General features: G+C 40.8%; 3 protein-coding genes across 5 annotated transcripts in view; 1 reads left to right on the forward strand and 2 right to left on the reverse strand.

Annotated features, from left to right (window-relative positions):
- Positions 1 to 2,067, reverse strand: part of BCR (BCR activator of RhoGEF and GTPase) — a 99,758-nt gene extending 97,691 nt beyond the window's left edge. The window contains exon 1 of the mRNA XM_058816428.1: positions 351 to 2,067. Coding sequence (XP_058672411.1) covers positions 351 to 1,857 — 1,507 coding nt within the window. The 5' untranslated portion in view covers positions 1,858 to 2,067. The remainder of the gene's footprint in view (positions 1 to 350) is intronic.
- Positions 2,068 to 5,581: 3,514 nt separating this feature from the next.
- On the reverse strand, positions 5,582 to 19,896 carry RAB36 (RAB36, member RAS oncogene family). 3 transcript variants are annotated; one of them, XR_009275467.1, is made up of 11 exons: positions 19,828 to 19,896; positions 18,009 to 18,097; positions 16,784 to 16,872; positions 14,230 to 14,295; positions 13,470 to 13,571; positions 11,775 to 11,839; positions 11,155 to 11,206; positions 9,722 to 9,803; positions 8,658 to 8,728; positions 7,999 to 8,118; positions 5,582 to 7,766 (listed from the first exon to the last, which is right to left on the reverse strand). XR_009275467.1 is itself a non-coding variant. In XM_058816744.1 (11 exons), exons 2-11 carry the CDS (start codon positions 18,075 to 18,077, stop codon positions 7,702 to 7,704), a joined length of 801 nt encoding a protein of 266 aa, XP_058672727.1. In that variant the 5' UTR covers positions 18,078 to 18,097; positions 19,828 to 19,896; the 3' UTR covers positions 5,582 to 7,701. The 3 variants fall into 3 exon arrangements, 2 of the variants coding, with proteins under 2 accessions (XP_058672727.1, XP_058672728.1); XM_058816744.1 differs by having other exon boundaries at positions 8,658 to 8,748; XM_058816745.1 differs by having other exon boundaries at positions 8,658 to 8,748; positions 19,782 to 19,838.
- A 2,893-nt stretch (positions 19,897 to 22,789) lies between these two features.
- RSPH14 (radial spoke head 14 homolog) overlaps positions 22,790 to 26,454 on the forward strand; it is a 72,043-nt gene continuing 68,378 nt past the window's right edge. The window contains exons 1-3 of the mRNA XM_058816460.1: positions 22,790 to 22,988; positions 24,243 to 24,345; positions 24,630 to 24,748. Of these exons, the coding sequence (XP_058672443.1) occupies positions 22,790 to 22,988; positions 24,243 to 24,345; positions 24,630 to 24,748 (421 nt within the window). The remainder of the gene's footprint in view (positions 22,989 to 24,242; positions 24,346 to 24,629; positions 24,749 to 26,454) is intronic.

Below are 26,454 nucleotides of genomic sequence, written 5' to 3' on the forward strand. Positions count from 1 at the left end.
AACTGGTGGTGAATTCACCACAAATGGTGAATACCTGGTGAACTTCTGGCCCCTTTTAGCTCAGTATTCAGACTGAAACTTGAAGAAATTATTAATATAGGACTCCATTGATCCTCTCAAAAGAAGTCTGAATCAACCCTTCTGGGAATCCAGACTGAATTCCTAAAATGCAGTGTCACATATACCTCTGTAGGATCTCCCTAAAACAGCAAAACTACAAATTAAACACAGAATCCTCACATGAAACAGTTTTCCCCTCACAGTGATTCACAGAGGTTCTCCCATCCATTTCCAGGACGCCATTCCCTACTGGATACATGCAAAAGACTAAGCAAAAAGCTGGTACACACCTGTGTCCCCGTGGAAACAGCTGTCCTGGTGACACCTCGCAGAGGGCAAATCTCCATCACTAGGCCAGATCTGTCCTGTTTTCCGTACCCCCACAATGGTGGCCTCAGACACGATGACCTGCTGCTGCCGGTGCCGTTTCTGGGACTGGGGGGTCGGTGGGCTGCTGCTGTCAAAGGACTGCTGGGAGTTCTGCGAGGGGGAGCGGCTTTTATCCCGATACATGCGGTACGTGGTGGGGCTGGGCGAGACATGGCTGGACTGTCCTGAGGAGAAGTCTTCCTCACTGGAGGTAAGGTTCTCATTAGAGCTACAATCAGGAGTGTATCCTCCTCCAATATCTTCAAAACTCCTGGGGGAATAAGATCTCCTGGGCCACGTGAGATGTTTTTCCTGGTCGGGTGGGCCCTGGTTTCGCAGAATAGGTCCTTTTCCTTCTTCCCCCATCATGCCACCAACGTAGATACTCTGATAGGGCTGAAAGTCCATGGGCTGCCAAGGTGAGCGGTTGCTGCCATTAGCATTAATCAGGTTATCTTTAAGAAACTTGGGGTTCAGTTCAGCATCCTCATATTCTCCATCATAGCCAAAGCTGCTCTCTGAGGACCTTCCCCTGTAGGCAGGCCTCTGGAACTCGCTGAAGCTGGGTACCATGTTAGAAGGGAGGGAGTGCAAAGACTTTTTGCGTTCCATTTGCATGGCTTGGCTACCAAGGGAGCTTATTTTATCAGAAACATCTTTATCGTTGACCTTTACTAGACCCTTCTCATGATGATACTCCATGTTCACATAAAAGGGCTTTTCAACAACATCCTTGTTATCGCCAGAAGAGTGAGAATTAACCTTTTTCATTCTCTCAAAATTGGACCTTAGGGCTGCCACGCTGGTGCTGTTCCCTCTCTCCTTAGGTTCAAATGATCCCTCCTTCTCAGCAGATCCCACCAGCCTGCGAGTGGAAGCCGATCTGTGTTTTGAAGGAGATCCATCTGTATCACAGCGATTCTCCATGTCTTCTACCACTCTCTTCAGTTTCTCTTCACCATAGTACTTACACCTGTCCTGCTCTCCTTCCCCGTGGTGGGGGCTGTCCAAAGGTGACAGGTCTGACCCATCGCTCTGGGTAGACAGCTTCCTCATAGAGGGTATCCTGGGTTTGAACTTTTCCTCCCCGTGATGCGACTTGCTTTTTTCATATTCGTCCTGGTCAGCAGACTGGTGATGATGCAGGTCCTGGATCTGCTGCTCTGCACCCCCTTCAGGCAACTGAGAAACACGTTTAAAACCCCATCTCTGTCTATCGTAGCTTTTTTTCTCCTTTGCCAGAAGAGTCTGCAGGTAAATCATGCGGAACCTCTCCTTATTAACCTCCATCTCCAGTCTCCGGATAGATGCTTTGCACATCTCCAGTTCCTGTTCAATGTCTCCCACAGATTTCAGCTCCATTTTAGGAGGCTCAGAGTCTGCAAATTGTGCTTTCCAAGCCTCTACAAACCCCACAGGGTCCACCATTTTGCATACGGGAGTAAGTGGAGAATACGAGAAGGAGGCTGGAGAGAAAGAGGTGGAAAGAAAAAACCAACCGGATCTCACATGTAGAAGCAGAAACAGCTCGGGCAGGGTCAACTCAGCGCGTCTCTTTCGCGGTCCATGCAGGGCAGCGGGAGGCAGGCAGCGATCCTCTCTCGCAATCGTCTCTCCTCCCCGTCTCCTGCTTCTGCCGGCCCCAGCCCCGCGTACACTCGCTACCCTCTCCCCGGCATGACCGATCGTTCGCTGGCGAACAACAATGCTCCCACCCCGGCGATCCCCGAGCACTTCAAAGCGCGTGGACAAAGGAGCGGGCTCGGGGCGGGGGAGGGAAGGTAAATATCGCCCCCCACCCACCTCCTGTCGCCGCCGTCCTGGGCACGGTCCTCAGCGCGGCCACGCTCCGGAGCCCTCCGCTCCGCGCTGCCTCGGCAGCCCCCGTGTTGTGCTTTCTCTTTCTCTCTCCTCCTCTCCCCCTGCCCCTTTCCCTGTCTCCTCCTCCCGGCTATTGTGCTGCGCTCGGGGCGCACTCGGTCCCCGCGCGATGCGGGCGGCGCGTCCCGGCCGAGCTCCGCCGCTACCCGGCGGTGCCCGAGCGCGCCGCGGCCCCGCGGGAGCCCCCCCAGCAGCGCAGCCCCCGCTGCCCAGGGCGGCCCATCGCGGCCCGGCTCCGGCGGCGCTGCGGAAGGGGAGGGGAGGGAAGGACCCGGCGCAGGCACTGACACGGCGCTGGGGCCTCTTAAAGGGGCAGCGGGGCCGGGGGAGCCGCGGGGGTGGGGGGGGCCGCAGCGCCTTCCTCACGGCTGCCCCTGAGACAAAGGCAAAGTCCTGAGCGGTGCCGGCCGCTCGCCCTTGCAGCCTGGGCATCCTTACACCGTACAGACATGAGCATAGCTAAGACTGGTTAGGAACATGCCAAGCACACGGCCCTGTGTGCATAGGCAGGTATCCATTCCCGTCCATACAGCCATGCCCTCGTATATTATGTATAAACAGCAGCACGTCCCCGTCCTCTCTCTTGTGTTCATAGCAAGGCTCTCCCCCCAGGCATTGATGCAGCTCACCTTCAAAGGTCACGTTTTCCCCCACTCATGGAAGTGCTGGGTAGTAGCAGGCTTGTCAGTCCCTCAATCCCACCTTCCTTGCTAATGAATTATAAACTGGATTTCTGAGGTGGGCAACTGCTACTCCAAAATAACTCCAATACTGACAATAAAGGCTGCTTTGTTTGGGCATTACTCTCACTTTTGTCCTGTATATTATTTAGCCCCAGTAACTCAGTCCCACATTTCACCTCCGGGTGAAGGGTGGCAAATGATTTAAAGAGAATTCTGGCTGCTGGGTATTATTTTCCTTCTGAAATCACACCATCACACTTCTTTCTTTACCTTGCTTACAGCATGTGTCCTTTTCAGGTACTAATTCAGCCTCTGAAAAAAGGGTAAAAAGGAACCAAAGCTCCATCTTTCCTGTTTGGAGGACCAGCAAAGACAACATGTACCCCTCATATCCCCCATAAAACTGTTTCTTTCATGTTTGTGGTGAAGCATATTTTTCTGGTACATGTTGCTAGAAAAAAGAGTGGGATATAGCTCTAATAGGAACTAATAAAATCCCATAGGAATGAAAAGTACAAGTCCACAGGAATAGCTCTCTTACCTTTGAGATATGTGCTGTTTCAAAATCCATTAAACACTTTTCCTCTCCATGCTTTTTTATATGCCAATGAAAATATTTTGGGCTACTTTCAGCTATATCACAAATGGCTACTCATATATTCACTTTTGCATAGTTCATCCCTCTTGGTTTTGTTTCCTGGCTTTAACTGCTTTTCCTGCACTTGTTTCCTCAGCTTTTAACACATAACAGGCTTTGGCTGACCTATATGGAAAACAGATTATGAGCTAAATCATTATAAAATCTATATGTTTAATAAATAACTCTATAAATCATTCAAGACTTCTCAATCTGTCACAGAAGTAAAATACACTGCCTTTTCTCTATTGATACTATTTGTTTGCTTAGTGGCAGTTTGACCAACAGAATTCTGACATGCAATGTATTTCTAGGAATAATAAGATTGGCATGGTTACAAACAATGGCAGGTATGTGACATCACTGGCATCTGTTCTGAATTCATACAGAACTTTTACTGAAGGCTCCCCATTCTGATTTATTCCTGGAGTGGTTTCTATTTGGGTCCGCTTTTTTGACATTTGTGTCCCTTCTGGAGGGAGGAAGAATTGTAATGAGCCACATGAGGGATTTCTGTGTGCACACTTACCTTTCAGTGAATAATACTGTTAAACTTCACCCTCTTTATCTACCGAGGTAGCACAACTCCAGAAATTTCACTGGGAATTGTTCTCTGAATTTTTGCTGATACTTTATGCATTGAACAGAGTAGTATTTTAACTGGATACAAAATTTCTTTAAGACTACGGTGGCAGACACGTACCTGTGATTTGAGACCGAGATTCCTGCGAGGAGGGGCTGAGCTCAGGCCGGCCCATCCCCTCTGCTGGCCGGTGAGAGATCGCAAAGCGCCTCCGAGCCCGCACGGATCCGATCCTGCGGCGACCGCCGGGCTCCCTCTGGTGGGGAGAAGGAGCCGCTCGGCTCTGGGTAAAGCTCCCAAGAGATGCCCTTCGGCATCATCCCAAGCGGAAGAACCGGCGGTTTTTAAGGACAAACAAACAAAAAACCGTAGGGCATAAGCTGAGCTTTTAAAATGAGAAATAAAACATGGTTTCTGATTAATTTGTGGCTGAAACTAAAAAGAACCGTATTTTTGTTAATACAAAGCAGCACTCTCGGAGAAGTCTGACAAAGCTGACAAGTCTTGGGAAGCCCCATTCAGCCTAAATCATTTGATGAACCCGGGGGTAAAAAAAGGAATTCTCCTTCTCCAAATTCAGACAATGGCAATTTCTCACTGTGAGAACAATTTCCAGGCCAAAAATACAGGAAAGTGATTAACCCTCTCTATCACTAAATCCATATTCTCCTACAACTTGTCAAACATTTCATTTTAACTTGCCTGCTCAGAGAGGTGATAGAGAGTGTTCAGAGCATCCACTCACCAGTGTGTTACATCAGAACAACCTCTAACTATTAATGGAAGCTGAAAACACCCAGAGGGGGACAGATTTATTCATGGAGAATGGACTCCAGTTCCACCACAATGAAAACCTGAGCTGGGACCCAACAGGATTCAAAGAGTTCTGAATCCTATGACCTATGTAACTATAAGCAATCACACCTTAAGTGTCAAATAACAACTCAAAAGATGAATAACATAGTTAATTTCTTACTATAAAACCCTTTTCTTTTAATTTTTAACATTGTCAGGTGGCTTTTGATCCATTACCAGTGGGTTTGCTCAGCACAAATGCATCCACAATCCATGAACACATTAGCTTTTACTTATTAAAGACAAGAAACAGCACAACTTCAGTTCTTTTGGGAAATGGATTGTTACAATTGCTCTTTACCTTTGTTTCAGACTGACTCCAAAGTTTACTTCAATTTCTCACCTGCAAATTCCACAAGGAAGCTGAAACTGACTGTTGCCATGATCACTGGGGGGATTTCAACTGGTATAGAAATCATGGTTTACTCTACCTATAGTGAGTTAATAAAGTTTTTTCAACACCATTTTCCAAAATATTAAAACTTCTTCAAAGTCAATTAAGTTGCTGATAGAATGGATTTACAGAGATAAAACATTGGCCAGGCAAAATTTACGAATTTCTATTTATTTTCTATAGGTAGTTTCTTTTGTACTTTCCTAAGCAACTCATCATTTGCAACATGATCCAAGATTCATTTTAGATGATAAATTATTAATGTGGAGTTCTTTGCAAGGGAGGTTTCAGTGGTGCTAAAAACACCCTTAAAACCAACCAAGCAAAGAAAGCCCCCAAACACAAACAAAAGTTACAACAAAAAACCCAACAAACAACACCCAGTCTCAAAGCATCCATCATTTAATAGACTCAGGTTATTGTCCCATGAGAGCTGATGACTGATAGAGTATTACATTTGTATGTGAAGTTTTTGGAGCTCCAGATGATACAAAACAGCAAGGATATCATGCAATGCGCTGCATCCCTAGGAAAAAACTGTCCCAGCTGATTTCCCAGGCAACATGATCATGTTGTTGAGGAGATTGCATCTCTGTGACTTTGTACAATAATTGAGCTCAGCAACAGAAGAAACCCTTAGGAGATATATTTCTTGGTGGGGAAAAAAACCAAATCTCAAAACTGGATATTTTCTTAGACTTGTTCCTGAGTCATTTCGCAGCGTAAGCATTTTTTTCTTGTCAGCACTGAAGCCCAGCTAACCTGATCAGCAGCAGCAGAGTGAACCATCTTCCCTCTCACTCAGGAAACACAAGGCCATGGCTGCCCAGCCAAAGCCTGTGCTACAAGCACCGAGTAAATTCACCTCCCTTTGAAACAGACTCTGGAACTGAACAACTGCACAGAACATCATAAGGTCAAAATATTACACATTTGGATAAAGAGGTCCTTTTGTACCCTCACAGATTCATTTTTTCCACCAAATGCTACATTTGTGTCCTTGCCAACAGGCAGCACAATTGCCAAAGTGAAGATTATCAGATAAAAAAAAGACACAGAGTTCCTAGATCTCTATTCATCATATTCTAGGAAGCTGCTCTAACTTACGTCAAAAGGAAAAATAATAAAAGCATGCTCAAGCTCTTTTCTCCACTTTTTCCAATTTCCTATCAAAGTGGGGAAAATGGCAGAGAATCCAGAATATTTTCAGATTGATGCATTTCTTTATTGATAAATGTCTGCATTTCTCAGCAGCTCAAATCTGAGTCCTGTTATAATTATTTTTAAAGATACTGTTGATTCTGCAATGATTGAAGAAATAATCCAAGAAACACTACCTTGTAACTATTCACAGGTTTTCCTTCTCTTAATTTAAGATAATTACAATATGAAATTTAGAGCATTATATATATTTTTCAATGCCAGCAAGCCTGACATGCTGGATATTAATACTAGAAACATGGCATTCTAAGCTAGATACAGAGTATTAGAGTTCAGAGAGCTGTTAGAAAAATTAGAGGGAAATAATGTTTTCCATTTTATGCACCTGTGTAACCATTCTTTCTTATTCAAGAGAATGCAAAAGAATAGCATTCTTATCCGGCAACATTTTTCAAAATATTAGACTGCTGTGTTAAAACAACCAAGTTCCTACCTGGACTTTTTTTAGGCTTGGAAATATTTAATACTGGGCTCTGATTCTCAAGTGGAAAATGAAAAGTAATAAACATTTTTCGTGGATGGAAAAACCACAGTGGAAAGTATGCAGTCTGCATTTGTGTACTTCCAAGCCTGATAGTTTTAAAATACTTGGAATTTTAAAACAATTGTTTTAAAAGGCAAAACTGTATGGATGCCACCCTTCATTCTGACCTGCCACTTGTTTCCTGCTCCCACAAGACAATGTCACCTCACTAGCTAAGATTTCTAGAGAATCATCAAAAATAACACACTAACATGACATCATTTTTGACTACAAGCCTTTTTGGCAGACAGGTGAGCCCACGGCACAGGCAATGTCTTCTTGCATTAAGGCAATGATGTTATGTTTCAGCTACAGAGAGAAAGGTTTACATAACAATTGTACTGCCCTGCACAGGGAGCCTGCAGCAGCAAGGGAACTCTCAGCAAGAAAGTTTGAGTAAGTTTTTCCTCCCTCATTTCTAAAATTAAAGCTCACTATTTCTGGTTTGAGAGCATTGTTGCAGAGAAGTGTGGCACTTGCAGAAACAGTTGACACTTAGCAGCAACTCAGGCTGACTCGAGGATTGTCCTCTGGAACTTCCATAACATTCTTCTCTAGCTCTGTGGAAACAAAAAAGTTATAAAATCAACATACAAGAAGTTATACTATCTGATATTATGGGTAACAAAAGCTGGATGCAGGCTCAGTCACTCCTGCAGGATAAAACCTGGGCAGACAAGGATATGAACACGCTTGCAGGTGTTTGAAACTGGCTCTAATGCTTGAAAAAACCTTCCCAATCCTTCAGTGTACAACAAGAAAAATGCACACAAAAAGCAAAACTCCACATACTGATGAGATTTCCTGCCCCAATTTGGGCCCTGTGCCCAGGAGTGCTCTCCAGCTCCTTTATCATGGACTGTTCAAAGGCCAAGGCAGCAACTCGGGAAAAGAATTCTTTGACATTTTCTCCTAGGAAACAAGACAGAAGTGATGTGTTTTTATAAAGGCACATCAACAGATGAGAAACCATAACAAGCACATCTGTGAACAGCTGACTGCTCAATATTGGGACAGAACAGGCCTCTCCAAGAATCTGTCTCTCATTCTGATCACTGCAGAAAGAATTTCTAATTTTCTTACTTTGGAATACTGTACCCTGTGCTGCACCTTTATTTTTAGCCAGCAACAGAGAGAATTCATCTTGTGGTGTAATCTTTTTCCATTACAAACGTTGAGTGGTAGTGCACATGTGTATTTATGTAACTATCTATGAATTATACATGCTCAGATACTGCAAAGCAGCTTGATTATTTCTTTCTGCACACACAACAGTGAAAGCACACATACAAACACTCAAATAAAACCAGCCATTAATAACCCTGAAGTTTCTCATAGCAACAAAATACAAGAACAACAAAAAACCTGGCAATGGGGGGATAATAAGTTCCTCCCACTCCAACATCAGCCCCGGTGGTGATGCTATTTTCACATCCTTTGCAGTAATTTACCTGTTTTGGCTGAAACCGACCAGTACTCTGCCTGCATCTCCTTGGCAAAGCGGATGGCATCGAGCTCTGTCCTGTCACACACAGCACCTGACTGGGCAAACATGGGACAGCTGAGCAAAGGGTGCCTGGGCTGGTGACAGCACACAGGCACTGCCACAGCACCCACACTGGGATGCTTCCCACTTTCTCAGTGGCCTTTCTGACCTTGCCTAGACTTGGGCAATGAAACAAGGCTGCAAGAACATTCAGCTATTTAGTACTGGCTTTACATGGAAGTCTCCACTCAGCTTCCACAGCACTGAAACAGAAGTTAACAAGTGGCCCCTGTATCTAACACATTCTCTGGTAAAGGACTGTCAAGTCAGCAGCCAGTTAATGGTCTTTAAATCCTTGTCACCCCATCATTCTCAGCAGAGACCAACCAACTAGTAACAGAATAAACAAGTTTGTTTTCAAAGCTTTAAAAATCTTTTTTCTGCAGAAAGACAAACACAGGACTGAGAATTGTATAGGGAGACTGCATTCACCCTGTTCTTTTGAAATTTATGTGATATTCAATTAAGTAAGAAACCTTGCCTGTTCCTGAGTAATGTACACACCATTGCTTAAAAACCAATTTCCCTGTAATTTTTCCAATAGCTCTCTGAACTCTAACACTCAGTTGTGAGTATCTAGCTTAGAATTCCACATTTCTAGGATTCATATCCAGCATGTCAGGCTTGCTGCCATAACAAAAATACATATAATGCTCTAAATTCCATACTGCAGTTACTTTAAATGGAGAGAAAGAAAACCTCTGAACAGTTACAGAGCAACAACAAAACCTTCAAGATCACTATGTATGTTTTATATGCTTGAAAAATGTCATGCAAGAAATATTTCACTAACTACCCATTTTTTTTCAGAGTCTATTCTTTAATTGGTTTCAAGTGGACTGTTCAATTTACCTTTTAAGTTTTTCACTCAAGGTCTTTATCTCACTGACATTGTGCACAACTTGCAAGGGAAATCGCTTGAGGAACTAGGGAAAATCTGATTTCCTTATCTGCACTCAATTTACTCACCACCAAATCTTTTTTTGTTCCAACCAGAAAGATGAAGCTGGAATCTGGCTCATTCTCCCTCAATGCATCTTCTAACCACTGTCTGAAATACCAAAAAAAAAAAATCAGTCAGAACAAGGAGTACAGGAGAATATGACAGACAATAAGGTCACAAGAAAAGTGAGTGGAAGAACTTGTGAGAGTATCAAAAGCCTTTTTTTCTAGACAGAGAGAGCAGTAGCTATTCCAGCTCCTTTGAATACATGTCTCCCACTAAGGAAAAATTATACCCATGGCACAGTACAAATTCAACAATCACTTTAGCACCCACAGAGGATATTTCACAGTGTAAGGGAGAGGGCAAAGTTTGGTGTGAGATAAGGAATAAGAAAGCAAGGAGCAACTGAAAAGGTATGAACCACATAGCAGGTTGGGTACAAATGGGAATAAAGAGTGAAATAATCTATTCAGCATTATAAAACAGCTCCCTATGAAGGCTGTATGATTCTTGTCTCACAAGCTTTTATATTCTTGTTACTCTGGCAATCAAGTTTCTCTTGAGTCATCCAACACAAGTCAAGGAGGGAAGGGAGTGTGGGAAATCAGGTTCACAGGCTTCAATTACTTTCAGCCAAGCAGAGACACTAATATATATATTATTTTACAAAGTCCTATGTAAATGAGCTAAGCACCATAGTACACATTCAAATAAGACAGAGTACAGGTTGCAAAGAAGTCTGTACCTGCATTACAGTCACAACAGCATGTTAGAAATACATATACCCTGAGCTGTGACAGCAGTGTGGGTCACAGATCCATGCAGGGATTTGCAGCCTGCACTAAAAGCAGAATGAGTTCACTCATAACAATCACTGTGTTCTTGTAGCCAAATCATTACACAGATCTGAACTAGTAAGTTTAGCTGTATTTACACATACTTGGAGTTTTAATTTTTTCTCCTCTTTTTGACAGCCTATTTCCCATCAGTATCACAGAAACTAGGGAAAAAAATTTGGGATAGCAGTGCACCTAAAAAATGAAAGGCTCTTGAGACATGATGCATGAGATGCATCTCATCAATTTTATCATTTACATTAGATTCCAGCCTGTTATTCTATTTATACCAAATGAAGTAAAAAAAAAAAAAAAAAAGCTTTTGGAGTGCACTTCATCTTTTGCTGTATGTCTAGCTTTGGAAGGATCAAGCTTTTACTGAAGTGCCTCCCTTTCTGCACTGACATTAAAGTCAAGTGTAAGCAGTTCAAATTTATGCTCTGCATTTTCTTCAGAAAAATCTCTCCCTATGTAATCCAAACTAGTAACTGTCATTTTTAATTTCTTAGCTCAATAGAAAATACACTCATGATCCAGCAAGCTCTTAACACCTACATATGGAAGGCAATTAAACCTGCTGTAAAAACCTTTAAAAGATAAGCCAAAATGCAGAAACTTACTTGGTGTGATCCAAAGTTTGGATATCAGCCAGATCAAACACTGTTATTATAGCTGCAATAAAAGACAAGACCAGAAAAAAAGGTAATTAAATTAGAAAGTGTATCAGAAGTCTCTCCAACCTGTCTTGTTAAACAGAGAGAATGTTTATGTATAAGGTGTAAGAACAGATTTAACACATAGGAAGTGCAAGACTATCCATTAGCTCATTCCTTTTCTTTTTCTAGCACCCAATAAGACCTAAGTCTTCAATGTTTTATCTATAATGCTATCAACCCTTTCATTTTGGAACCACAAATTACCACATGACTGTCTCTTACCAAAGGGAAAGCCAGAAATATCCACTTCCAACTCCAGCATAAATCTCACCCAACCTCAAATTCTTTCCCCCTAGTTACAAGTGCCACTTTCTATCACTGCACCATCAGAACACTCAGAGCCTGCAGATGTGACAACACATCAAGTCATTGACTTCTTCATGCCTTCTTCCCTGCAACAATGGACAATCCATTCCACCACAGTGTGTCTGTAGGTACCTTCCTGAGGAGCCTATATGGATATAGGCTGCTGTACAAAACACAGCCTCCCAACAAAAGCAGGATCAAATTAATATTGCTCTCACCCTCTGCTCCTCGGTAGTAAGCAGATGCAATGCACTTGAACTTCTCCTGACCTGCTGTGTCCCATCTGTGCAATGGGGGAAAAAAGAAATTTCAGGTTAATGAAAGCCAGGGTAACCTGAGTAAACATGTTAATGAAGCAGCAGACTGGTACAAGGCAGAGAAGAATGTGATACCAGGGAGGTGTCACCATCTGGAACATGTTATTCATTAACTACTGAGAGAAATACACTAAAGCTCTATGAGTCAATGAAGACTCAAACACCATTTTTACCTTTTCTTAAAAAACACTCATTTTGGGGACAATTCAAATATTTGTATTCTGCATAGTAATGTCCTACCCTTAAAATATTTTTTTCTTTCACCTATGTAATTTGCATGCATTTCTAGGGCAATCTAGTTTTGTAAATTTTCTGTGCTAATACTAGCTCAGTCACGTATTAGCCCATGTTAGAATCTTGCAACTGCTAGATAAGATATCTGTCTCTACACTATAAATTAGAGACCTGCAGCTCAGTCTAGCAGGTTCTAATGACACCATTAAATAAAATCAGGAATGTCCTTCTCATTAATGAACATGATATGCAGTGCCTTCAGCTACTGCCAACACTACAGAGTTTGGGGTTTTTTGTAGCCTCATACTGCCAGTCACAGATACTTGCAAATGTATCTTGTATGGAAATCTCTCAGCAAGAGGGGGCACTAGTGCTTATCATATGGAAATGTTCTACCCAGCTCCTGAAGACTTTGCAGATAAGGCAACCTGACCTTATTGCTTCAGTTTGCAAAACGCTGATGCATGAGTCTGGATTTTCAGAGGGACTCAAGTTCCAAAAGGAACGCACCTGGCAAAACTTCCCAAACACAATTACAGTGAAATCAGCGGGAAATGGATTTTTCAGTAAATACCACAAGCCATCTATTTACATCAGTGATCTCACCAGAAAAAAAAGTGTTCCTAAGTAAAAAGGTTTTCAAAATTCATACACTAAAATATCTCATGCAAAGCATCTTATTTCTGCTCTAGGTCACACTACAGATGATTCCATAAAGGCCTCTACAGAACAATGTTGCTGGCCACCAGAAACACAAAGGGACACCACTCCACTGACCCAAAGCAGGTGGAAGAAGGGCAGGATTCCCACAAGTCTGACAAGGAAAGTTGAAAATCAAAGATATTAGGTTCACATTCTAATAAAATCACTCCAGCCTGTGATTTAGGGATAATTAATTGCTAATTAAGAGATGGTGAAATCATTAGACAGCTTATCATTAATTTCAATGACTGCAGGAATAAAACCCCCAGTAAAGCCAAGTTCAGTGCTCAGTGCTCACTGTGCCTACTAAACTCAGATCACAGACTGAGGTTACACCAGCACTGGTGGCTGTGACAAAAGCTTCCACTTCTCTTTCATGAATGTTGAGTAAAAGTGACAGAACTCCACTGAAATAGTACAAGACATTCAAGATGAATTTTCATTTACAAGTTTGTAGTATTTTTTTAGGCATGAGAAATCCAAGAGTAAAATTTCTACTAAAACTGCAAGTCCAGAGACAGAATATTTTCTTCAGATCACATTACTCTTTGTGCAATTGTATTATATTTTAAAAATCTTTATTCCACTACAGCCTGCAGCAATTCAAGCTCTGCTGAGACTGTACTCTGTGCAATGCTTAACCACGCTCTTTCAACTCACATCTGGAGGTTATATGGCATTCCAATTATCTCAAAACGTTCAATCTCAAAATCTACTCCAATGGTTGCCTTGTAGTCTCGGTCAAAATTATCTTTACAAAATCTGCAATGAAAAAAAGAGGATGAAAAGCTCATAAGACAAGTACAAATAATTGCAAAACTAACACTAACTAGGGTAAATTATGAAAAGAAAAAACTAACTGTGGATTTGCTATATAATGTAGAAGCAAACAAAAACATAAAAGCACTAAAAAAAGAAGAAAAGGAGATATTGTTTAACAAACTAGAACGCACATATATCTTAGTAAGCTCTCAGGATAATATGAGACTCAGAATAAAACATCTTTGGGCTCTCAAGGGAGGTACAGAACCTTCCAGTTTTAGTTACAAGGGAACATACTTTGGGTCGTAAAAAATGACCCAAATGAAACCTCGACTCAGACACTGAAATTGTTTTCTAGTTGTTCAGCCTTTAGACTGGATTCCTTAAGAAAACACTGTATTATATTTGACAAGATAAAAATACCTAAGAATGTAACATATCCTGACTGCAGTGCTAGAGCACAACTTTCTGTGGTGATGTACCAAGACTGTCTCATACTCCTGACTTCATTTTCTCTTCATTTAATAACAAAACCACAAAGTACTGGTTCAGGTTCAAACCAGAACCATGAAGCACTGCTCTGAAGCCAGCAATGGAAACATTATAACATTTCTCTGATAAACAAGAGAATCAAACCATCAGCTGAGATATACCATACCTGTTGATAAGACTGGTTTTCCCAACATGCAGGTCTCCTACCACAACCACTTTGGATATTTTCAGCCTGTTATAAATATTTGAAAATATTACATAGTGTTAGTAGTAATTTCACAGCCTCCTTTTACAAATTCTGATTTGGATCTTTAAATTTCAAGTGAGGAGCACAGGTACCTGTGACTTCAGTTTATCTACGTGCCACTGTGCTGCATGGTGAGTTTTTAAATGTGAGAAAGAAAGCACCAAGAAACCAAAACCTTCTGCAGCAGAAATAGTCCATTTCTTACTCTGTTAATTTTTTTTCTTCATTTCAATTCAGTGGAACAAATTTCATTAAATTAAAATTGCTTTGACTACAAGTACGTGCATTTGGCATAATTTTACATAAGTTTACACATAAGACCATAGTGCATCTGCATCCTTTGCATTCCAATTTATCCCAAGTTCCTGTTTGTACTATTAAAGTCAATGAAAGTCCTAAGTGCAGAAATAAGAAATTGCTGATAATAAAATAACCCACTGCAGAGTGTGCCTCTGGGAAAAACAGCCCACAGGGTTAGAGGCAATACATTTTCTGACTATCTGGAATAATATTAATCTGAACCTGGCTTCATGCAAATAATCCTCTTTGCTCTGGGTCCTCCCCCAGGACACAGCAGATGGGCTTTAGGTGACTCAGTCTGCATTCTTAAAATTGAAACTGGATCTCTTTTAGGACATCCAGGTGGATAAGTGAATTAAAATTCATTTGTTGACCTAAACTTGGATTGACATCTCTTGTGCAAATGGTACAAAAATGGCTTAAGAGGTTTAATGCTCTTTTCTATCAAGGAATGGCCTTTTAACAAAGGAGTTAATCTTCTATTGAATACTATTTCTGGTTACATCAACTTCCATGTGATGCTGCTTCCAAGTTAAGCTATTCTAAATGGCTGAAAAATTGATTGGTAAACTGCATGACTAATATCTCTAAAAAAGAAAAAAAGAAGTTTTTTTCTGTGCCAGTCAACATTAACTGGGTGACCACAGACCCCTGTGCTCCTGATTGCTGTTACTGAGAAAATACTGAATAAAAATCAACAACCTTAGGGGAAAGGCCAAGGAATAAGTGTTGGTTTAGAGGTGTGTGCTCCATTAATTTGTACTGGGGGGAAAAACTCCCTAGATCAGACCATTTATCACAGTGATGGACTGTCAGGAGAGTATTAAATAAAGCCATTAGCTGCTGAATTAATCAGACTAGCTTTCCAAAGGACAAAAATATTTTATTAGTTGGGGTAATGGAAAAGGAAAAGGTGGTGGTTATTCCTGACAAGCTTTGCAAGTACTGTACAAAACACTCTGGCTGCCCTTCCTACTCCCATTCCACCAAAAAATGACCAAATAATAATAATATCTAGAAAGTAGTGACAGAGAAGTAGCTTAATTCTATTCACAAAAACAAAACATATAGCTTTTTATTCTGGTAGGTAACACTCTGTTACCAGAATAAATTACATAGAGGGTTGGTTTACTATAGAAATAAAAAATCCCCAATAATAAAAACCCCAAATGAGTACAACTTGGAAATGGAAGGAAAAAATACCTCAATTCAATAATGCATATCTTACTTGGAAAATTGTCCAGACACTTGTAACAAATTTACATGAAACTAAGATAGTCAAAGTGTTTCTAAAAAAGGAATAAAGTCACTGATGTCTCTCAGGGTGACATATTTTCAGTTATTTTTTTTTTTTTAGCAAGACTCCCTAGTGAAATGAATATAAAGTTGCATTTAAAGATGGATATCATGACAAGTCTCATGTCAGCAACTCCAGAGCTGGAGGAATAGTGAGCTAATTGTCAGTATTCTTAGGAGCTCCACTTTATGGAGGATCCTTCACATTGAAACCAGAAGCATTTATCACTAAAATGTACAGCTGTTTATTTTAACTGAATAGTGACGATTTCAACACAGTTTAGCTGTCTTGCCTTACTTCAGAGATTAAATCAGTAATAGTAACAGATCTGGTGGAGTGATAATGCAGGGAAAAAAACAACTTCAAGATTATTAGTAGAGTATAAATCAGCTTATTCTGATTTTTAAATGCTATATATTTACCAGAAATTTGCTCCAGTTTTAAGGAACCTATTAAGAGAACTTCTCAGCATGTATACTTCAAAAAGGCTAAAATCAGATTCCCAGATTTTTCAAGAAACTTAGAACTGCTGCCTTTATATCCCTGCAAAGCCTTTATTAACTGCTCCTTTGGAACACCTACAGAGAACACAGCAAGGCTGGATCTGTTAGATCTTTTGAACTAAGTGTTTATTTAAAGGGTGTCAAAAACCTTTTCATTTCTAAACTATTTTTTCAATGCTACCTATCCCAGCAGAAGAAGAGGCACTCAATTCATGTTCTGTGGAACAGGTCAGAGAACTGCCCTGTGCAGGGGCTTTGCTGTCTTGAAACATCCTGGAGTGAGGAATGAGGGGAGGAAAGCCAATGAAGAAAGGAGGCTCTAAAGAGTTTCAAATACTTTCTCCCTTGCCTATCTGGTTTATTACAAACTTACCCAGCTGTTGCAGTGCTCTGCTGACAAGCAGTCCTGACCTGGGCATGGAAGTGCTCTTTGAGCTGCAGACAGGCCTCAGGTGTGTACCACTGAAAAGAGAGAACAGCTGCTGGGACAAACTGGGCAATGGCTACTGGGCAAGGAGTCAAACTGGCAAGGAAAAACAGATAAAGTGATTGCTCACAGGGTTTGTCAAGAACAGGGTTATCCTGGCATAAGAAAAGGGGTAGGTTGGGTTAGAAGGCAGTAAGGTTCCCCCAGAGCTGTGTTTGTTCAAACTCCTTGGGACAGCACCATCCTCTGAGCACCTTCTGAGTGTCAGTGTCCAGCGTTGCCTAAACACTCATGGCCAAATCCATTTGCTCATCATTCTGTGCCCCAGAAAATGCCTTCAATTGTCCCAACAACCTAAGACACACAAGACAAACATGGATGGGAGCACACCACCAGCAAGTCATTATTACTGTGAAGTTTTTCTGTCTTATATAAGTGTGAAGCACTGCTTTTATTACTAGCCCTTTAACTGGGAATTAGCTAAAAATAAGGAAAATATATTTTACCTTGTATTTGCTCAAAATACCTGTGGTACTTTTCATAAAAATAAAAGCAAAATATGTGGCTGAGATCAAGAATGGAAAAAACTGAACTCCCTTGAAAGGATCTTTTGAACAACTGAAAAAACAAGTGGTCCTTGCCCTTCCCTGTTCTATTATACTTCAAATACAAAAGTCTTTGGGGACATCAAAGGTATTTTGTCTGTGTTTCTACAGTGCCTGCCTACTGCATTTGAGCTACTGTATGACTAAGGTTCTTGTACAAACAGAAAATTAAAATTGCCTCAAATTCTTTAACCAAAGACTTATAATTAGATTTTTTGGCAAACTTAATATGAGCTCTGGTTCCTCTTTGCCCTCAGTGTTGGAGCTCTTATGCATGTAATTATTACTGTTTTGCTGAAAAAACAAATATTGTAAGACAAGACTTCTGTCACAAGAGTCACTTTTTGTAAAGGTTACAAAGAAGAATGAGGATTGTTATTAAAGAGTTCAGAATGGGACTATGAGGTCACATTAAACTTTAAAAGAATCTAAAATAATTTGCAATTTCAACAGAAGACAACAAGTGTACACTAAATTAAATTAAAATACCATATTAGCACAATGGAAAGATAGATCAGTGTGGCAGGGACTACATACTATGACCAAAGGGATAAAAAAATCCTTACCTTGGGAAACTGGGAGATTATTCTCTCTCTACTCACTGGGGGAACCCAATGCATTAGGTTGGACTTCATTCTCCAAGTTCAGTTAAATTCTACAAGTTTGAAAATACATAAAGAGAAAAACAGTATTCAGGAATTACCTCAATACAGAGACATTCAGGAATTATCTCCATAAGGACTAACAAAGTTTTGCAGACTTGTCATCTTTTTTTTTAATTTTTTCTTTTCAGTTCAACTGGTGGTTCTTCAACTCAGTTTGCAAGGAGGGAAAGTTGTTCCTCATGCAGACAGGACCACCTCAGTGTGCACAGCTGTAGCAGCAAACAGTGGCCTTCTGAAACTACAAGGCACCAACTCTAATTCCCTGGGAGGGCAGAGAATTGCTCACTTAATTCAAGCCAAGTGCTCACAGTTTAGCCCTCAAAGGACTCTGCAGTGTTTAATTTCAAAATCTTGCTCATCATTGTTTCAAATACCTCTGCACTAAGTACATGAATTAACGTTAGGGATCCCAGATTTCATATGGTCAGAAGAAGGAAGGAAAGATGAAGCTGCCACATTTCTTGGCACAACATCAAACTTTCCTCCAAGATCCACTCAGAAAGAATGAAATCTGTCTGACATGAAAAAAGAATAATGTTCACATGAAAATCACAAATGCATTCAGATGTCTCACCTGAGCTACATCAATTTGGTTATGTAAGGAAACCTCGTGGGCTGCTGGGGGAGGGGACCCTTATTAGGGTACTGATTTCTTACTGGAATTCAAAAGAACATTTCTAAAGGGAGCATTTTCATCATGCAGCAAAGTGTAAGAAGGACTCACCGAGCAGCAGCTGATGCAGAGGATTCCAGCCACACAAGCAGCCCAGCCCCTGCTACGTGGCCATAGCAACAGGTTTGCAACAATTCCCGTCCTCCCCTTCCTCCCCAGCCCGGGAAGGCAGAGATGCAGTAATTGAACTCCACACAGAGCAGTAGTTTTAAAACAACAAACTCGTTTTAGTGGTCATACAGATTGCTTTGATCAGAAACTGCTCCTCAATAAACCCAAATATCCCTAATTCTGAATAAGGCAACAATTCTATTTTGCTCAAAGATCGTTGTATACATGGATACAAAGAGCAGGATTAACCTATTAACAAGGAACCAATGGAGTGGGGAACTGTCACAGTGCTAATATTAAGCACAGCAGCAATTATAAAGAAACTCCCAAGGGATTTCTCCAGCATTTCAACTTGATTTCATCTCAGCTTTAAAGTCAGAATGCGCATGCCACCAATGAGACATTCTGAATTATATAAATGTCTTTCTGCTCATTAATAATCTTGCTTTCTAATGTACAAAACACCAAAGACAAGGAATAAGAAATTACACAGCCATTTTGCATTACCTAAGTTTTTCAAATTAACTCATTAATTTAGACAGTATTTAGTAAGCCAGAGTGCAACTTAGGATGCTAAGAGATTTTGCTACGTATTTTATTGGGATTTAAACTTTCAACTTTCAGGAGAAAACAAAGCTCTCCCATTCTAACAGTCATATTTTGATAAAGGAAGAGGTTTTGAACCAGGAGACAAACCTCTCCCACTTCTGCAGCAGACTAAAAATGTTAAAGGGCTTATCAAAGCAGACCAGTAATTTTAAACAGTGAGCAAATACAGAAGAAAAAACCCTAGAGTTGTGTCTTACAAGCACACATAAAGAATAACGCTTAAGAAAAATCACTAGTCCACTACCCAGAATTAATGTTTTATTCTACTGTTGTCATCTTACTGCAGAAGTTCCATACTGTTGTCTCCTTATCACAAAAGTTTCACACCTTCTTTGTGGTTCTCGTGGGTATCTCCTCAGAGCACTGACTCTTTCTTCTTCATAAAGTAACCAAATGATTCCAGTTCCCTTCTCATCCACCCACCCCACTCTGTTATAGCACTCTTCTTCTCATTGCTTACAGCTGTGGCCTGGTAAAGTCAGGCCTGTTCCCAATCTTTGATATTTGGCCCAGCTGCAGCTCCTTAGGGGTAAGATTACTTTCTACACTATCTTTATTTTCTTATATTCTATCCCCCTACATTCTCCTCCACGAGAAATTGCTTTTAAATCACTTCAGGCACAAATATGATCTCAACTGTATCAAAACAGCCACTTCCCCACAAGGAACCCAGATTTGCAGCTGATGGGTTGTTCACCAAAGGTGACATCACAGAATTTATCTATTACCATATGGAGAGTTCTACTTATGCTACTTGCGACCATATAAACCTTAAGAAGTCTAGACCCTTGTTATGGTGTGCTCCTGCCCTTCTGGCCAGCTTAGATGATTTTATGGCAATATCAATGTCTTAATTAATGTCAGAACTGTTAGTGTGGTTCTGAAAACAAGAACTCCATGAGTTGGTAAGAGTTTCAAACACTAACTTGCTTCCTGCATGTTCTAGTTGTAGTTCAACACCTAAGCAAGGTAAACACTTGTCATGTGTACACAGATTGACTCAATGCTCCTCTCCTAGAGCTCTTTAACAAACTAAGCTATAAAAACCACAGTTCAACCATCCCAGTGAATGCAAAGTACAGGAGGGACCAAGACAACCACACAGATGTATTTCAAAATTGAGAGGCTATTTTCACTTATACTTGATGTATTTAATCTAAATCTAACACATACATAAGCATATCCCAACTTACCATATCAACAAATAAGACACACCATTACAGGAAAATAATTTAAGAAATAAAAAGCTGCTAAACATACTGAGGATGATGCACATTTTCTCTTCTTAAAGAGCTGAAAGGGGATTCAGTCAGCAGGGAGGGCTGGGAACACAGTGTCTCCATGGCATCACAACCCTCCTTATCTCAACATTGCAAGAACAGTAGTGCCAGCAGCTTCTGTGGATAGACAAAGGATATGAGGAAGGCATACATAAAATAAGTGAACGTCATGACCACTAACAAAATCAGTATTCCAAGCTGCAGTGAAGGACAAGACAGAATAATTCACACCAAAAGCAGATGTAACACTGAGGGACAAGTCTCTGATTTGGTCCTGCACTGTCTACACTGAAAAAAGTTCATGTTCTTCCTATGGAAATCAGGTGAACTTTTAACAAGTACATAGTGGAAGTCTAATCTAATTCAGGTAAATCACCTGTAAAGCAAAAAATCAGCTTTAAAATGTTGCAGAAAAATGAATACTTTCCTTTTTAGAGTAGCAATTTTTCTTTTATGGATTTTGAAGATCAACAAACCAGAACCTATTCCTGTGATGCATTTTAATCCGGCTGATCAGAATTACTTTGGATTTGTAAAATCCTTTTTAAGAACTTTGATTATTACAATTGTTACTCAGACATAATGAAAAGCATCTCAATGACTTCACTATCTGCACTATCCTTTTATAGCACAAGCTGTTCAGAGTTTTTTTCCTGATGCCAGATAACATCTGACAATCCAGAACACCCTTAAATTGTGCTACAACATTGCAATGATCCGTTCTTCCCGTGTACCTTCTTCTGAACAGTTATGTGAAACTGAGTAATGATGGAAACTCTCACTACACATTCTAGCTGTTCATAGTGACATTTTAGAGAAGATTAGGAAAGAAAATCTAGTCCAAAACTGCTGTGCTCCTTTTTAGCCCTTGTACCCCTGGGCACTCGCCTGCTGTATTTCTGCCCTTAACTCGACCACCATTTTGTTCGCTCGGAATTTTCCTCGATTTTGTTTAAGTAAAACTACTTTGAAAACAGGGGGCGAGAAGAAAAACTCCACACTTGAGCAGAGAACTGAGGCAGCACGGCTGCCACTCCGGGACCTCACGGCGACATCCCCATCCCCGTCCCGTCCCCTCACGGCTCCCCTCAGCGGCCGCGCCCCCGCTGCCACCTACGCCATTGACGTAACTCCCTCAGTGCGGGCACTGTCAAGCGCGGTGCTTACGCTGGTGACGCAGCCGGACCCGGGGCTCAGCGGCGTTGGTCGCTATTCACGAAGAGGCGCGTACGCAAAGAGCGGGCGCTGTGGCAACCAGGGCACGCGCGCGCTGAGGGGCGGCCGGCGCTGAGGGGCGGGAGCGGGGGCTCGGTAATGGCACACGGCGCTTTCGATTATTTAGTTATTTCGTTTGCCTTGAAGGGAGAAGTAGAGCTGTTTAGAGGCTGTTTTAACTTTTGGGTTTGTTTTTGCTGTTAGCAGTTTTCTGTATTGGAGGTCGAAGTGTTCAATCTGCTGAGGCGCTTTCCGTACTGAGGGAAGGGCGGGGGTCGGGGGGGCAGCCCTCACGTATTCTATCAAACGTTACCGAATTCTGAGGGCAAGATTTAACCAGATCCCTTTAAAATGCCTTTTTTTTTTCCCCCCCTTAAAAAAGGAGGTATTTTGTTTTGCTTTGCTTTAATTTTATTATTTTGAGCCCTCTCCGATTTTGGGCATTGGGCTGCTTCACTTGAAGCCTTTAAAAAGCATTCCCTTCATCAATTTTAACATCCTTTCTTGAAATTTTAAGCGTTCTCTCTCTCTTTTTTCTTTACAGTGTTCAGTGAGAACTAAACCAGATTAAGACAATTCAGCAGATGAACACACATTAGTGCTGATGATGCACGATCCCAGACTCTTTCACAGCTTCCTGACAGTGTATGTTTGCTCAAAGAGCTCCTTGGGGACACAGAGCACTGTTCAAAGTCAGTAGGTGTCCTTATGGTACATTATCTGCCCAGTCACCAAGTACAGCCATTTTGGACTATTTTTAGGGATAGGGAGAATCTGTCTCAGGAAGATTTGGGATGGCACAGCCTCGTATCTCAGCGTACCTCCCCCCTGACATAGACCCCACCAAAGCTGCTCTGGCCTTTGGGAGGAGAGCCCTTCCTAAGCTGAATGAGGAGCTGCAGTCTCCCGAGCTGCTGACACAGCAGCGGGCGCTGGTGGCTCTCTGCGATCTGGTCCACGATCCAGAAAAAGTCTACGAGGCAATAGCATTAGGTAAGTGGTCTGTTCTCACTGGCTCTGACACAGTGGGGCAGGCTCAGGGGGGAGCCCCGTTTCACTTTCTTCCATTACTTTTTCCTTACAATATCATCGATCATGCAAGACGCCCAGGAAAAATTTCCTATTTCTTTTACCTTAGAAAGGTAAAGAATATTATAAGACCATATACATGGCAGTTATTATAAGAATTATCATCACTTTAGGATTCATCACTGCCTCACTGTAAGTTTTATCAACGCCTAATACAAAAGTAGGGCAGAATCTTTCCGTAGAATCATAGAATTGTTAAGGTTGGGAAAGACCTGTGAGATAATCCAGTTCAACTGTTAACTCTGCCCTGCCATGATCACCACTAAACCATGTCCCCAGACTTTAGTCCAATTTTAGCTAATTCCTAACTTAGGCTAATAAAAACCCCTACCTAATTAGTTCAAAGTTAGAACCCCTTCACCATCATCACTCACTTGCCTGGAACTTGATGACAAATTAGAAAAGAAAGGAATATAACCAAATTTCTCATACTCAGCAGGACTACATCTGGCCACCACTTATTTTTAAAGCTTGGAAGAATCCTGAATTTTGGTTTTTGGGGAGGAAAAAACCCCAAACCACAAGTTTATTTTTGCAATTTTAGCAGTCTGTGGTAGATCTACATAGCTCATTACGTAACACCAAAAAAAATCATTGTTTGCTACTGCTTTTTTCTCCATTTACTTCCTTTACATTTTTTTTTCTCTCATAAAAGAGACTAGTCATGTTCAAAATTTATTAAGTTAGTGTTTGATGAACAGTTGATTGCCAAAGCAATGTGAGATTTTTGTTAGTTTGGGGTTGTTAGGTTTTTTGGCTCTGGTGAGTGCCATATGTGCATACACAATCATTAATGGTTCACCACATTTATTTCTGTTCAAAAAAGACAAGTGAGTGTCAATCCTGCAAAAACATGCTTTTCTAAAGACATCAATAGCTCTACTGTCTTATTTTTAGAGTTATGTCACTTTATATTTGCAGGATTAGGATTTAACTTGATAAGGAGTTGGGAGCTTGTTTGTAGCGTGACATTTTTGGCAGTAGGCCTTGAAATTTGAAAGTTTCTTCCTTACTTGAGATATGACAATGAGAATTTCACTGTCAGGACAAGCTGAAATTTCTGAGGCACTTCAAATTGTGAGATAAACGCTGAATATTGCTATTTTCAAATAAATGCTGGAAGTAAGAAATGTTAAAATAAATTCTGATGTCTCATAGGATTCTTGGACAGCCTGAAGGCTTTGCTGGTGCATGAAGACCGAACTGTCCGGCAGAAAACAACAGAAGTTCTCTCTGTAATGGCTTTGCACAGTATTGGCAGGTGGGTGCAATTCCAAAGTTTACTGAACCCTGTGGGAAGTGATGTTGCAGTGAAAAATAAGAACAGCTCCTAAGTTTTGTCAGACAGATGCAGCATAAAGAAGAGCAGTTAAGATTAAATATCTCAAACAGATGCAAGTTTTATTATGTTGTGTTAAATGTGTCCTCCATTGTTGTTTCTAGGGAAGGGCTAATACGAAGGGGAGTCATCTGAGGATTAAATATCTCAAACAGATGCAAGTTTTATTATGTTGTGTTAGACCTGCCCTCCATTGTTGTTTCTAGGGAAGGGCTCATACGAAGGGGAGTCATCTCTGCCCTGGCTGGGCTCCTGGATGATCCAGTGGATATCTGTCGGAAGAACACCCATCAGGTCTTTGACATGCTGGCAAGATTACCTGAAGGTAGGAGGCTTTAAGCAGTTCAGTATTCAAGTAGACAACACAGAGAGGAAATCAGGTAAATTCACCTATGCTCCAGATTTAATTTATTCCATTTCCCTTGAAACTCACATTTAAAAAAAGTATCTTGTCTATTTTTGCTCATCTTCATTTTCGTTAGTTAACTTAGGTTTTATGCAAGCTAAGGCAACCTGCTCAAGATACAGTGCACTGCATGCTTGAATTGGTATTTCAGAATCTTGCATCAAAATTTTACTTTTTCCCTTCTATTCAAGGTGTGGATCATCTGTTTATCACAGTGCATTAGTTTCATAAGTGTTTTCATCTGAACATTAGTCTTAAACTTCACTTCCAGTTGATAAAAATTACAATTTAAAAAATAAAATTGTAACTGAAATTCAGTTACAATTCAGTAGAAATGTTCAGTTAAAAAACCATGCTGTTTAAATTCATAGCAAAGTATATTGTCTGAGAAATTCAGTTTCATTACTGATGCTTGAAAAGAATTAAATGAATGCTTAGAGCCTTTCTAACTGTACATGAATTCTAAAAAATCTAAAGATGTATTTTTACATGGAAGCCATCCTTTTGGAAGTCTTGAATAATTCCATTCACATGAAGGATATTAATATGTTGGGCTAAACAACTTTGTGAACATCAGTATGGAAAAGTCTGTAAAAGCAGCTCTGAGTAATTACTGGAAAAGGTGGGTTTTTTTGAGTCATGTATTCTGTTTATTTAGATTAAAAATATAATGTATCTATAAAAATATGTATGCCTGTATTTAAGAGCTGGAAGATAAATCCTGGAGCAGAATTGTGTCAGTGTAGAATGGACTCAATACAGAGGGCAATTTAAAAGGAAAACAAAAAGGTGCAAAACTTTCTGCTATGAGACAATTTGGGGAAGAATCAAGGATAACCACAAATATTTTCCTATAAGTAGTAAGAGTCACAAAGCCTGACGTAATTCATTTGACATATTACAGGTACAGAAATAGTCTCTGCTTGGTAATTCAGCCTTTTCCAGCTAGCCAAGAAACTGTTTTGCTCCTTGCATTCACTTTACACCTCCCATCCAGAAAATGAGGTAGGATGTTGTCCTAGGGTAACAGGTGTACCTTGGCTCAGGAGGTCAGCAGCTCTGCAGCCCTCCAAGCTCCATTTGTGCTGCTCTCCAGAGCTGAGGTAATTTGCAGGGCCAATAAAGCAACGTGCTCTGTGCTAGACAAAAAGGAACAGAAGCTGGACATGCCCTTGGCATGAAGTGTGGCTGTTTTAGCTGGGAGATGGTCAGTGACTCCAGCTAGCTCTATGCCAGGCCACCTGGGCTTTCTCCAAAAAGGAGTCATTTAGGAAAATGTGGTTATTTTGAGCAAAGCACTTACAGAGTATTTTTTGATTCCTAAATTTGTGTACCAGTATCTTCCAGGAACTGTGGGATAGTTGAAAACCAAAAGGTAGGAGAACCAAAAGACTGGGAGAGCACTGAGGAGTAACATTTCCAGAAGGAAAAACAACTTAATGAAAAAAATAATGGGCAGAAGAGAGACAAAAATAGATAGATATATATGTTCAGTAGAGGATAGAAGAGAGAGAAGGGCCAGCAGGAGGAGAAAATTAGGAACATTAAAGAAATTAATAGCAAAACTTCCTCTCTTTATAAAAACAATTACTTGACAAATATAATACTTGATAATGTTAGTGAAA

This window comes from Ammospiza caudacuta, chromosome 18 (assembly GCF_027887145.1).
Source record: "Ammospiza caudacuta isolate bAmmCau1 chromosome 18, bAmmCau1.pri, whole genome shotgun sequence".
NCBI lineage: Eukaryota > Metazoa > Chordata > Aves > Passeriformes > Passerellidae > Ammospiza > Ammospiza caudacuta.

Bases quoted from the DNA above. Each gene is read 5' to 3' on its own strand.
- RAB36 (XM_058816744.1), bottom strand. From the start codon at position 18,077: ATGAAGTCCAACCTAATGCATTGGGTTCCCCCAGTGAGTAGAGAGAGA. The intron at 14,296-16,783 runs GTAAGTTTGTAA...TATTTATAACAG, and splicing joins CAGAGCACTGCAACAGCTGG to GCTGAAAATATCCAAAGTGG. The intron at 7,767-7,998 runs GTATGTGGAGTT...TTGTTTCCACAG, and splicing joins TGGGGCAGGAAATCTCATCA to AGCTAGAGAAGAATGTTATG.